This window comes from Chiloscyllium plagiosum, unplaced genomic scaffold (genome assembly GCF_037043375.1).
Source record: "Chiloscyllium plagiosum isolate Xiang-an unplaced genomic scaffold, Cpla_swu_hap1 HiC_scaffold_3, whole genome shotgun sequence".
Classification (NCBI taxonomy): domain Eukaryota; kingdom Metazoa; phylum Chordata; class Chondrichthyes; order Orectolobiformes; family Hemiscylliidae; genus Chiloscyllium; species Chiloscyllium plagiosum.
The window spans coordinates 108,754,486-108,768,288 of NW_028270141.1; the positions used below are offsets into that span (position 1 = coordinate 108,754,486).

At 40.7% G+C, this 13,803-nt stretch overlaps 1 protein-coding gene across 1 annotated transcript in view; it reads right to left on the bottom strand.

Annotated features, from left to right (window-relative positions):
• Window positions 1-13,803, bottom strand: part of bckdhb (branched chain keto acid dehydrogenase E1 subunit beta) — a 298,175-nt gene that overhangs the window by 200,272 nt on the left and 84,100 nt on the right. Inside the window, exon 6 of the mRNA XM_043686954.2 lies at window positions 7,297-7,405. Coding sequence (XP_043542889.1) covers window positions 7,297-7,405 — 109 coding nt within the window. The remainder of the gene's footprint in view (window positions 1-7,296; window positions 7,406-13,803) is intronic.

Consider the following 13,803-nt stretch of genomic DNA (forward strand, 5'->3'; position numbering starts at 1 on the left):
GCCAGAGTTGCTGTGTTTTTCTGTATTTGTCTCAGAATCTACAGTATTTTGCTTTTAATATATTATTATGATGAATAGTTTGATGGGATAGAAAGCAATTTGCCTTCCTTTTTTCAAATTTCACAGGTAATTGATGCTAGTGCCGTAGCTGTACTGGAATATCTTGACTGAATAGAACACAAGTCTTCAGCACTACTGCCGGGATGTTGAAGGGACCAGTATAGCACTGAAGGTGATGTTACATGGAGTAAGTATTAATCAAATGGCCAAAGACTGGAAGCTGTGATGCAGGGAATCTCAGGAGAATCATCAAACTTAAGAATCATCCACTCTGCACTTCTGTTTTTTATATCATGCCGTGTTCCGCAGACATTCACAATGGGAACTTCTTTTTCATTTTTATTCATTTTCTTATCAGATCCTTCTTTTTTAAAAAATGGGATGGCACTTATTGTTGATTTTGAATTGCTCAGAGGGCAGCTGAGAGTCAATCACATTGCTTTAGATCTGGAGTCATATATAAATGTGTCTGACCAGTTAAGGAGGACATTAGTTAACCAGCTGGAGTTTCATGATAATCAATGGTGGTCACAGGGTCACCATTAGGGCAGCATTTAATTGAATTCAGATTCGGTATCTGCCATATTAGGATTCGAACTCATGTCTTCAGAATATTAAACAAAAACAAAGTCTTGGAGAACCTCAGCACAACTGGCAGCCACAGTCAAGAGAAAAACAGAGTTAACGCTTTGAGTCCAGTGACCCTTCACCAGGATTTTCAGATCTCCTGCATCCACAGCTCTTTGTTTTGTTTTTCCTCACAATATCAGTGAGAGGTTCTGGATTGCCACTCTCAGGTCATTACCACTGCCACTATACTACTGCCTCGTCTGAGATGTACAGGAAGCAGTCTCCTCCTATTAAACTAAAACAAAGAGCTGCGGACCCTGGAGATCTGGAAATAGACAAGCAGAAATTGCTGGAGAAATTCAGTGGGTCTGGTCTGGTGGTATCTGTAGGTCCAGTTCTGATGAAGAGTCACTAAACTCAAAATGTTAATTCTGCTTTATTCCCACAGATGCTGTCAGACCTGCTGAGTTCAGCCAGCAATGTTTGCTTTTGTTTCAGATCTCCTCCTTTTTCTCATTTAATTGTCTATCACTACTCACAGCTGAATGGAACAAGACTGCAGAGATGTGACCCAAACCATTAGTCACGGAATCAAACAACTCTATCCAATGCTGCATCCATTTTATTAGCACACTGCATCTTCATTATAGTGAAGAACAGAATAGTGGTGGTAGCATTGGAATATACGTTTACCTGCAAATAATTGGCTCAGTCAGCGATGTCGAAGGAGGCCTGTCAGAATATAGTAAACCAAGATTGATACTGAGATGCTTACAGACAATTCTCGGCACTGCACAAAATGTCCAAAATGCTGGAACATTTAAAAAAATTGCTTTCAAACATTTTTAGAAAGTACTGGAAAATTAATGCGTCCTAGTGGGAAGGAGGGATAGGATGTCAGTCATTGAAGGAAAGCACCTGGAAATGTGGAGAGGTACCGTCTCAACTTGTAATTCATCCCAATGGTTTTTCCAGCATCAGCCTTATAGTATGAATTCTGGCAGGCTCATGGTGGTGATTTGTCTAGGGTCTGATTGAGTGCTTTCAGAGGGAAAAGGATGAGAAAGAAAAAGGACGGCTGCTACAAGGCTCATCACACACAAATCTGGGTCAGCAGTTGCAGCGTCTAGCAGAATCGCCCCAAAAGACTGGCATGGATCTAGATATAGGTGTGAACCCTGTAGTGCAAATTACTGCTTGACTTCCACTGAATCCTAACTCAATGGGAAAATCCTAATATAGGCAAATATTATTTTAATGCCTTCATCAATGCTGAAACAAGATTGATTTCAGAAATTATATTAAACATGACTTTTTTATATTATTTCTTAAGCTGAACATATTAATCTTAAAAGTTATCAATTAAAAAACTGAACTTTACAAAGCATTACCTTATTTACTCGCAACTCAACTATTTGTCATTCTAAATGCATACAATACTGCCACCACCTGTTAACAGTAGGAATAGTCTCTGGAAAGCAGAGTTTATTGTAAATTTCAGTCAAAAAACTGTGGCGCTGGAAAAGCACAGCAGGTCAGGCAGCATCCCAGAATGAGGAGAATCGACATTTTAAGCATAAGCTCTTCATAAGAAATGTGGGGTGAACGGTGGGGGCAAGGGGGCTGAGAGAAAAATGGGAGCGAGGTGCGGCTGGGGGGCGTGTAGCTAGGAATGCAACAGGCAGATGAAGGTGAGGTGATGGTGATAGATCAGAGAAGGAGGGTGGAGTGGATAGGTTGGAAGGAAGATGGACAGGTAGGATAGTTCAAGAGAGTGGTGCCAAGTTGGAGGGTTGGATCTGGGATAAGGTGGGGGGGAGGGGAAATGAGGAAACTGGTGAAATTGACATTGATTCCGTTTGTTTGGAGGGTCCCAAGGCCAAAGATGAGGTGTTATTCCTCCAGTTGTTAGGTGGCTAGGATTTGGCAATGGAGACGGCCCCGGACTTGCATGTCCTTGGCAGAGTGGGAGAGGGAGTTGAAGTGGTCGGCCACAGGGCGTTGGGGTTGTTTAGAGCTTGACCCAGAGATGTTGTCCCACATTGAGATGTACTGGAGGTTATTGTTAAACACATGGAAGGGAAAATTGCAGTCATTGAAATAGGAGGCCATCTGGGATGTTCTGGAGTGGAAATGATCCTCCTGGGAGCAGATGCGGCGGAAGCGGAGGAATTGAGACTAAGGGATAGCGTTTTTACAGGACAGGGTGGGTGTGAGGGAGCTGTAGTCCAGGCAACTGTGGGAGTCAGTGGGTTTGAAGTAGATGTTTGCGTTGAGCTGGTCGCTGGAAATGGAGATGGAGAGGTCTAGCAAGTGTAGGGAGGTGTCTGAGTTAGTCCAGATGAACTTGAGGTCAGGGTAGAAAGGGTTCATGAAGTTGATTAACTGTTCAACCTACCCGTGGGAGCACGAGGTGGCACCAATACAGTCATCAGCATAGCTGAGGTAAAGGTGGAGAATAGTGCCGGTATAGCTGTGGATGATGGACTGTTCCATGCATCCGACAAAGAGGCAGGCATAACTCAGGCCCTTACTTTCAATTCCTCTATCTCTGACGCATCTGCTCCCAAGAGGATCAATTCCATTCCAGTACATCCAAGGTGGCATCCTACTTCAAGGACCGCAATTTCTCCTCCCACATGGTCCAGAATGCCCTCCAGCGCATCTTCTTCACCCTTCACCCTTCAACCCCACCCCTCCAATTTCAACAAGGATAGAACCTCCCCGGTCCTCACTTTCCACCCCACCAATCTCCAGATACAACGCATTACCCTCTGCCATTTCTGCCACCTACAGTCAGACCCTATCACCAGAGATATACTTCCTTCCCCAACCCTTTGAGCACTCCACAGAGAACATTCTCTGCGCGACTCCCTCATTAAGTCCACGCCAACGCCAGCCCCACCAACCCACCTTCCACTCCTGGCATCTTCCCTTACCACCGCAAGAGGTGCAAAACCTGCTCCCACAACTCCCCCCTCACCTCCACCCAAGGCCTCAAAGGATCCTTCTACATCCAGCAGAAATTTTCTTGCACATCCAAACACCTCATCTTCTACATCAGTTTCTCTCGATGTGGCCTCCTCTACATCGGGGAGACAGGACACCAACTTGGAACATTTCAGAGAACATCTGTGGGGACATACGCACTAAACAACCCGACCAGCCTGTGGCCGTCCACTTCAACTCCACCCTCCTCTCCGACCCATCACCTACATCCCCCCCCTCCTTCATCTACCTGTCGCATTCCTCGCTACCTTCCCACCAGCCCCAGTATTACTTTCTTTCACCTTGTTTATATGCACACGAAAGGATAAAGATCCCTTAGCTTTTAAGAGGAGCATCCTACTCCATGTAGAAAAATAATGAGCTCTTATTTTATTGAATAGAATTTATTCTACAATATTTTATTGTAGAATTCTACAGAAGGTACTGTGATATCCCAGCCTATTAATATATTAGCTGGGTATATTGAAAGCAATTAATATATTATCAACTATAAACATATGGCATTGTATGTACTTTGCATTTAGTGCTCCCACCTATTGGTTTACATAAGTCACACTCTGAATATTATATTTCCATGAACAGGCCTTGCAAATTAGAATCTGAAACCAATTAGCATTGGGTCAATCTGTAGGTGTAGATCAACTAAAATAGTTCAACTACCAAAAAATTGAGACTCTTCATGTATTTTAAAGCCATGTGGTGAGAACTGGCATGGTTCCTGCAGATCTATAAAACTTATATTTATGAGTCAGAGGAACAGAATGTACCACTTCAAGACTGTAACTGTTAAAGCTAAGGAAAATACTTACTCAGTCGCAACAGTAACCAACCCACCAGTAGCAGCTTTAATTTCACACTGAGTTGGAACATATTTCACAGTAGCCTGGACACTAAATATTTTGAAATGCCGACACATTCACAGTTCTATCAAAATCATCTCTTAGCATTAAATATCAGTTCTTATATAAATCAGTTTTCTCAATTTCCAGGAAGTCATCCATTTTATCCCGTCCTGTAATAACCAATTTATAGTGCTGAAATGCTTCTAGTTGAAATTGTGCCACAACATGGTGCAGCCAACAACTTTTTAGATTCTTCAATTTATTCTCAAGGACCTACAACAACATCTGAATCGTATATACATCACATGCAAGTCACAAAATAAATCACCACATCCAAGCTCCATGCCAAGTCCCCTCCTAAAAAAACTAAAACCTTACATTGACATACATTGCTGTTCATTCAGTGTTGCTTGAATTTCACGTTACACCACTGTGGGAGCAACTATAAGAGTACTGCAGAAGTTCAAGAAGTGTCACCATTGGTAGTGCTGTGCAATACATGCAGCTTTAGCAGCATTACTCAAATCCTGAAGAACAGTTATTTGTCTTTCTGCATTTATGCAGACATATATATATATATGAGAGATCTATATATATGCACGCGCACACACACATACATATACATGCATATACATGCATCAAGCCACATAAATCCTCATACATGTGCATGCAAGCATACACACATACACATGTGCATATGCACATGTACTCAAATACATATTTTGTATAACAAAACAGAAATTGCAGGAGAAACTCAGGTCTGGCAGCATCTGTGGACAGAAAGCTGAGTTAACGTTTCAAATGCAGTGACCCTTCTTCAGAACTGAAGTAGTATTCATCACAAGTCTTTTTTTTAGATCACTGCTGAACTGTGCATTATCCTTTGATACTTTTATCCAAATATTTATCAGTCCCAACCCAGGATAGAGCAGAAAGATCAAGGCTAGCCCTCAAAAGTCTATAGAGAGCTGGCAGAGGGGGCAGACTTTACAACGGAGGCACCATCTTCCCTCTCAGATGGATATAAAAGATCTAATTATACAGTTTCAAAAAGGAGAGTTGCCCTGACTGTTCTTTTTCTGCCAATATTTATCAGTCAGCATCACAGAACAGATTATCTTATTATTATTATATTGCTGTTTGTGCAAGCTTGAAAATTGGCTGCTGCTTTTTCTCACATTACAGTGGAGATGGTTCACTAATTGTAAAGCATTTTGAAATATCCTATTGTAACAAAAGATACCGCATAATGGAAGTTTTTTCTAGTCTTGAATATATTAATTGACGAAGCATACATCTTTTGATGAAATTTCTCCAAATTTCCATCATATTCTTTTGGTGAAAAATGATTCCTGACTTTACTCCAAAATACTCAGTTTTAATTTGAAGATTATGCTACTTGTTCACAAGCCCCCCCATCAAAAAGTATAGGTTCTCTGTAGCAATTCTAATGAATTACAATCTTCCTTAAATATTTCAATTAGATTTCGACTCAACTTTTTAAACACTGTATTTGTACAAGGTCTCCTCCTAATTTAATACTTAAAGGCCTAGAGTTATTCAACTGATTCTAAGCTATAACCTTTTCAAGGACATTTCTGGGAGGCTGTCTTGCGCTGCAGTGATGGTGTCGCTATCGCTGAACCAAGAGTCCTGGGTTCAGGTCTCACCTGTTCCAGATGTATGTAATAACATTGCTGAACAGGGTTAATTAGGAAAATAGGTTAAATAAAAAAGGACACATCTTCTTTGATGACAGTCAATCCTCAAAACTGAAAGCAATACTTCAGGTTAAGCATGGCCAAGGCTCTATATAACTCAAGTATCATTTCCTCACTTCCATAGTCCATCTAGACTAAGATAAAGATTAACATCCTATTTAATTTTTGGCTACTTTTTTTGCACCTGTGTACTAAATGGTAATGATCTACGCACACATATGCTTAAAATACATCAGTTCTTCTGAAAATCAGTCTTTATCAAATGCAAAGTAGATGCTCTCATAAATCCACATTGAATGCCATCTCCCATAGCTTTGCCTACATATGTCATCTATTTATACCCCTTTATAACATCCTATTGCAACATACAGGACTTGCTGCAACTGCTCAATTTGTACATTCAAATTTGCAGGTGGCACAACTCTATTCCTTCGTTCAAGCACTAACATATCAGGAATAACTGAGTACAGGTTCCCTGGAAAACCACTGGCTGCCACATCCCAGTAATCAGAAAATGTATATCCCAGTGCTATTTTCTATCTCTGAGCCAATTTCCAATGCGTGATTAAAACAAATCTTTACTGCTGTGAATTTAACTACTTAAACAATTTTGGATGTCAATTGTACACTTCTATTTTCATTGTTCTTGTCATCTGAAAATTGTGATTTTTGAATTCATGGCTTGTGTTACTTGATTACTCTTCCTCCCTTAACACATCTTTTCCTTTCAGTGTAAACAGCATAGAAGGATTTCAAATCTAACTCAACATATTAAAAAAGCAGAAAATAATTTCCTTAATTAAAATAATGCCAGGCTTTTACAAGTGCACCATAGAATTAGTGGACATAGTTGAATTCAAGCAGAAAGCTAATATAAACATCAGAAAAGATGACAAAAAGGAACGTCTTATTTGAGCTCCAGCTTAAGTAAATTTCTGGTTTTGACATCTGCCAAATACATCTGTATTTTCCAATGAATTCGAACATTAAATTTTTCAACTTATAAATTTGCAATTATTCCAACAAAATTAGTAAATGTAGTCTCTGGTAATCTTGTACTAGAAACACAGAACATCCTACTCTTGGAAACTTACCAGCAGCTCTATATAGAATTTTAGGTTCAAAGAAGATACAAGGATTTTTGTCTTCGATGCATGATAGTAATAATCCCTTGGCTTGAATGGGACTTCTTGGAATAACCACCTGTAACACAAAATTATTTTAATAATTTTTCTCACATTAGTACAATAGGAACAACCTGTCTACTAGTCATGTTCCAGACATGGCTCCAGTAATTACTTGTGCTAACTTCACACTGAGGCTTTTTTTTTCCAGAATATCTATTGCTCAATTTTCAGATTAAAGTTTAATTAATGGCCAGCTCATGATTGTAGGCATTAAGTAAATTTCACACATTGAAAAGATAATATCAGAATACTGTTAAAACACAAAGTATTTTTTTCTAAAGTCATCATTTCTAGACTGCTTTGAAAACAAGTGGATTTACAGTTTACACATCTTGACTGGTAGCATTCCTTTAATGTGATCTAACATCATGAATCAAAATACGAACCAGGTGTCACTGACACTGGGAAACTGGGGTTTAAAGGAAAAAAAAGGTTAATTATCTTACAATTATACTGGCAGCTCATCCATTTCCTCACAGGCTAAAACATCATACCACAGGCGCAGGAGTTAGGAATGACGAGAATACTAAATTTTCAGCAGAGATTAATATACATGATATATTAATTTGGAAATACAAGAGACTACAACAAAGTTAAAGCAATTAACTTGAAGATATAAGGTTTGAAAAAAAAATTCTAATTTTGCACTTCATATATGGCAAATAGATTTGGTAAGTCCATAATGTGTAGAAGTGTTGCCATGGAGAATTCACCAGCTCGATGTTAACCAGCAGTTAACTGCCGAACATTTTTAAATTTTAAACCAGGTAGGCTGACCTTTAACTAATCGAGGCATTGCCCCTGAGAAATAAACCTCAGCCTGTCACTGGCTTGTTGAGTTGAAAGCAGAGCAGCGAACAGACAATTTTGTTCTGTCTGTATAAATTATACACAGCCTCCAGTACACACAAATGCACTAAGAGCCTGACTGACAACCTTAGCCACACACAGCTGTCACGGAACCTTTTCAGAAACTGGTCATTTAAGAACTGCTGAGAGAAGGTTTTCCAGAAGCTTCTTAGGAGAAAATCAGGTTTTCAGTTTTCACACCAGATTCCCAGATTTTCAAAAGAGGTGAAGAGGAAGAGTTGACTCAACAGGTTACACATGAAATGAACTCCAAACACTTAAAAATAAGCCACAACTGCTGATAGTCATAAACTCAACAGTTTAAAGACAAGGCATAAAGACACCAATCTGTCCATTACGTCAGCAAAATGAAGGAGCTGATCATCAACTTCCAGAAAGTGGAGTGGAGGGTATGCCTCTGTCCATATCAATGGTGCTGAGGTAAGGTGGTCAAAAGCATCAAGTTCCTGGGAGCAATGATTACCAACAATCTGTCCTGGTCCAGCCCTGTTGACACAGTGGTCCAGAAAGCACAACATCGTCTTTACTTCCTCAGGAGGCTAAGGAAATTTGGCATATCCACACCAATTTTTATAGGTGCACCATAGAAAGCTTTCAGTCTGGATGCATCACAGCATGATATGGCAACCGCTCTTCCAAGACCACAAGAAACTACAGAGTTGTGAACACAGCCCAGACCATTACAAAAACCAGCTTTTCATCCATTGACCCCCCTCTATACTTCCTGCTGCCTGGGAAAAGCAACCAACACAATCAAAGACCTTTCCCAACCAGTTGTACTCTCTTCCACCTTCTTCCATTTGGCAGAATATATAAAAGTTTCTATACACATGTGAAATGATTCAAGAACTGCTTCTTCCCCAATGTTATCAGATTTCTGAGTGGAACTCTCAAATGTTGTATTTAATGTTGATTTCACTCTCCTTGCACCTTATCAGCAGCCATAACCTTCACTCTGTTCTATTACCCTAATGCACTTTGTATGATATGATCTGCCCATACTGCACGCAAAACAAAACTCTTCACTGTACCTAGGTACATGTGACAATAATAAATCAAATTAAATCAAATCAGACATGTATCATTGAGATAGCACAGGAAATCAAACGTCACTCTTCCCAGCAGTGAGAGTCCAGTCCAATAAAAAAAGAGAGGCACTACAAGACTTGGGGCTTAGCAATGAGGTGGGCAAATTAGATCAAGTGTTCGTGGGGGAACTGTCAATGGACAGTGATCACCATATTGTAAGGTTCAGTATAATTGCGAAGAACAGTGAACAATCCAGAGTAGGAGTAATTAACTATTTCAGTGGGGCAAGAACAGAGAATAAAATCGCTAGAGTGTGGAATCAGGCCATTCGGCCTAACAAGTCTACACCAACTCTCTGAAAAGCATCCCACCCAGTTTCAGCTCACGATCCTATCCACATAATCCCCATGGCTAATCCACTTAACCTAAATATCCCCAGACACTATGGGCAATTTAGCATGACCAATTCACCTAACATGCACATCTCTGGACTATAAGAGGAAACCAGAGCTCCTGAGGAAACTCACACAGACACAAGGAGAATGTGAAAACTCCACAGAGACAGTCGCTCAAGGCTGGAATTGAACGCAGGTTCCTGGCACTGTGAGGCAGCAGTGCTAACCACTGAGCCACCATACCACCCCAGACTACAACCAAGGACGGGCAAGAAAGACAGTAGCTGAATAATGGGCTTCCTTCAAAGAAAAGATGGATCGGGCACAGTCAAGGCAGATTCCCTCAAAAGGGAAAATAGGGCAAACAAATTGCAAGTTCTCTGGATTATAAAGGGGATTTAAATTAAGATAAAGATGTGACAGTGTCATAAGCCAGGTGTCAGGTAGAAAATGCAACTGAGTATCAAGCTAAACGTTCAGAAGGGAGGAGTAAAATCAAATAAAAGAAGAAATCAGGGAACATGAAAATCCCACAGTCATTCATAGGCACATCAATCGTAAATGGGTGGTAAAAGAGGAGGGGTATCATTTAAGAACAAAAATGCGGATTTATACGTGGCATCAAAGGCATGTCTTCATTTACAAAACAGATGCGGCCCAGAAAAAGGAGGAAACTCAATCACACAGCAGTTTTAAAGTTGACATAGAGGTGGCACTGGCTCAGCTGTCAATGCTTAAAGTTGGTAGGATACTAAGATGAGTTGCATCCGAGGGTACTGAAGGAAGTAAAACTGGAAATTACAGAGGCAATAAAAACAATCTTCCATGGAGTCAGGTGTGAAGCTACAGAATTGCAAACATTACATCTTTGGTCACAAAAAAGATTATAAAGATAAACCTAAAGTTAAACTTTGGGTTTGGAAACTTACAAAAACATTTATTTGGAATAGGGTTAATAGTCTTGTGAAAAAATGTGGGTGAATTAGAGTCATAGAGTCATAGAGATGTACAGCATGGAAACAGACCCTTCAGTCCAACCCGTCCATGCCGACCAGATATCCCAAACCAATCTAGTCACACCTGCCAGCACCCGGCCCATATCCCTCCAAACCCTTCCTATTCATATACCCATCCAAATGCCTCTTAAATGTTGCAATTGTACCAGCCTCCATCACATCCTCTGGCAGCTCATTCCATACACGCACCAACCTCTGCATGAAACGTTGCCCCTTAGGTCTCTTTTATGTCTTTCCTATTTCACCCTAAACCTATGCCTCTGGTTCTGGACTCCCTGATCCCAGGGAAAAGACTTTGTCTATTTATCCTATCCATGCCCCTCATAATTTTGTAAACCTCTAGAAGGTCACCCCTCAGCCTCCGACGCTCCAGGGAAAACAGCCCCAGCCTGTTCAGCCCCTCCCTGTAGCTCAAATCCTCCAACCCTGGCAACATCCTTGTAAATCTTTTCTGAACCCTTTCAGGTTTCACAACATCTTTCCGATACGAAGGAGACCAGAATTGTACGCAATATTTCAGCCGCAACATAACCTCCCAACTCCTGTACTCAATACTCTGACCAATAAAGGAAAGCATACCAAACGCCTTCTTCACTATCCTATCTACCTGCAACTCCACTTTCAAGGAGCTATGAACCTGCACTCCAAGGTCTCTTTGTTCAGCAACACTCCCTAGGACCTTACCATTAAGTATATAAGTCCTGCTAAGATTTGCTTTCCCAAAATGCAGCACCTCAAATTTATCTGAATTAAACTCCATCTGCCACTTCTCAGCCCATTAACCCATCTGGTCCAGATCCTGTGGTAATCTGAGGTAACCCTCTTCGTTGTCCACTACACCTCCAATTTTGGTGTCATTTGTAAACTTACTAACTGTACCTCTTATGCTTGCATCCAAATCATTTATGTAAATGACAAAAAGTAAAGAGCCCAGCACCGATCCTTGTGGCACTCCACTGGTCACAGGCCTCCAGTCTGAAAAACAACCCTCCACCACCACCCTCTGTCTTCTACCTTTGAGCCAGTTCTGTATCCAAATGGCTAGTTCTCCCTGTATTCCATGAGATTTAACCTTACTAATCAGTCTCCCAAGGGGAACCTTGTCGGACGCCTTACTGAAGTCCATATAGATCACACCTACTGCTCTACCCTCATCAATCTTCTTTGTTACTTATTCAAAAAACTCAATCCAGTTTGAGAGACATGATTTCCAACGCACAAAGCCATGTTGACTATCCCGAATCAGTCCTTGCCTTTCCAAACACATGTACATCCTGTCCCTCAGGATTCCCTCCAACAACTTGCCCACCACCAACTTCAGGTTCACCGGTCTATAGTCCCCTGGCTTGTCCTTACCATCCTTCTTAAACAGTGGCAATCTGCATTCTTCCAACACCTCACCTGTGACTATCGATGATACAAATATCTCAGCAAGAGACCCAGCAATCACTTCTCTAGCTTCCCACATAGTGCTCGAGTACACCTAATCAGGTCCTGGGGATTTATCCACTTTTAACCATTTCAAGACATCCAGCACTTCCTCCTCTGTAATCTGGACATTTTGCAAGATGGCACCATCTATTTCCCTACAGTCTATATCTTCCATATCCTTTTCCACAGTAAATACTGATGCAAAATATTCATTTAGTATCTCCCCCATTTTCTGTGGCTCCACACAAAGGCCGCCTTGATGATCTTTGAGGAGCCCTATTCTCTCCCTGGTTACCCTTTTGTCCTTAGTATATTTGTAAAAACCCTTTGGATTCTCCTTAATTCTATTAATAAGAACCAGCATGGGTTTCTAAGGGGAAATCATGTCTAACTAATTTACTGGCTTATTTTGAGGTAACAGAGAGGCCTGATGAAGGAGATGGTATCGAAGTGGTGGACACTGACTTCCAAGAGACACTCACATGATATACTTGTGAGCAAAGTTACAGGTCAGAGAATAAAAGGGAAGTAACAACCTTGATAACAAATTGATGGATGGATACAAAATAGAGCATAATGATTAATGGGGTTTGTTTGGGTTAGAGGAAGATTTGCAGTCCAACAAAACTTGAGAGTATTGCAAACAGTGAGGAGAACACTGTATAAACTCAACAGGGCATTAAGAAGTTGGTGGAGTGGGTGGATTAGTAGCAAATAAAGTTTAATGCAGAGAAGTGTGAAGTGACACACTTTGGTACAAAAACATAATAAACACAGAATACCAATTTAAAGGGTGCGCAAGAGCAGGAAGATCTGGGTGTATAAGTCATTAAACGTAACAAGTCAAGTAGACAAAAAAGTTAATAAAGCATAACGTAATTTCATAGGAAGGACAAAGAGCACAAACAGAATGATTGTGCTGAACTTGTACAATCCATTAGTTACACATCAACTGAAGCACTACATCCAGTTCCTGTAGCCACACTTCAGGAAGGATATGAATGAATTGGAGAGTGCCACAAAAGTGCCCTAGGCCCAAATATTTTCAGCAGTTTCATTAGTGAACCTCCCTCTGTCATAAAGTCAGATGTGTGTGGAGGTTCACTGACGATTACATAATGCTCAGCACCATTCATAACTCCTGAGACACTGAAGCAGTCCATATACAAATGCAGCAAGATCAGGACAATATCCAGGCATCTGCAGAGAATAGCATTTGTGCCACACAAGTGCTAGGCAATAACCATCTCCAACAAAAGAGACATATAAACATTGCCCCTTGACATTCAATAGTGTTACCATTGCTGAATCACCCTCTAATCAACATCTTGGGAATTACCATTTATCTGGAACTGAATTGGATCAGGAATATCAATGCTGTGACTACAAGAACATGTCAGAGGCTAGTAATCCTGCAATGAGTAACTCAATTCCTAACTCCCATTGTCTATCCATCATCTCGCACAAGATATCAGTCAGGACTGTGATGGAATATCTACACTTGCCTGCATGAGTGCTGTTCCAACATTACTCAAGTTGCTTGACACAATCCAGGACAATGCATGCAACTTGTTAACTGGCACCTCATTCACAAAATATACATTCCCAACATCACTGATGCGCAGGAGCAGCAGCTTACACCATCTACAAAATGTAATGTAGAAGTTCACCTA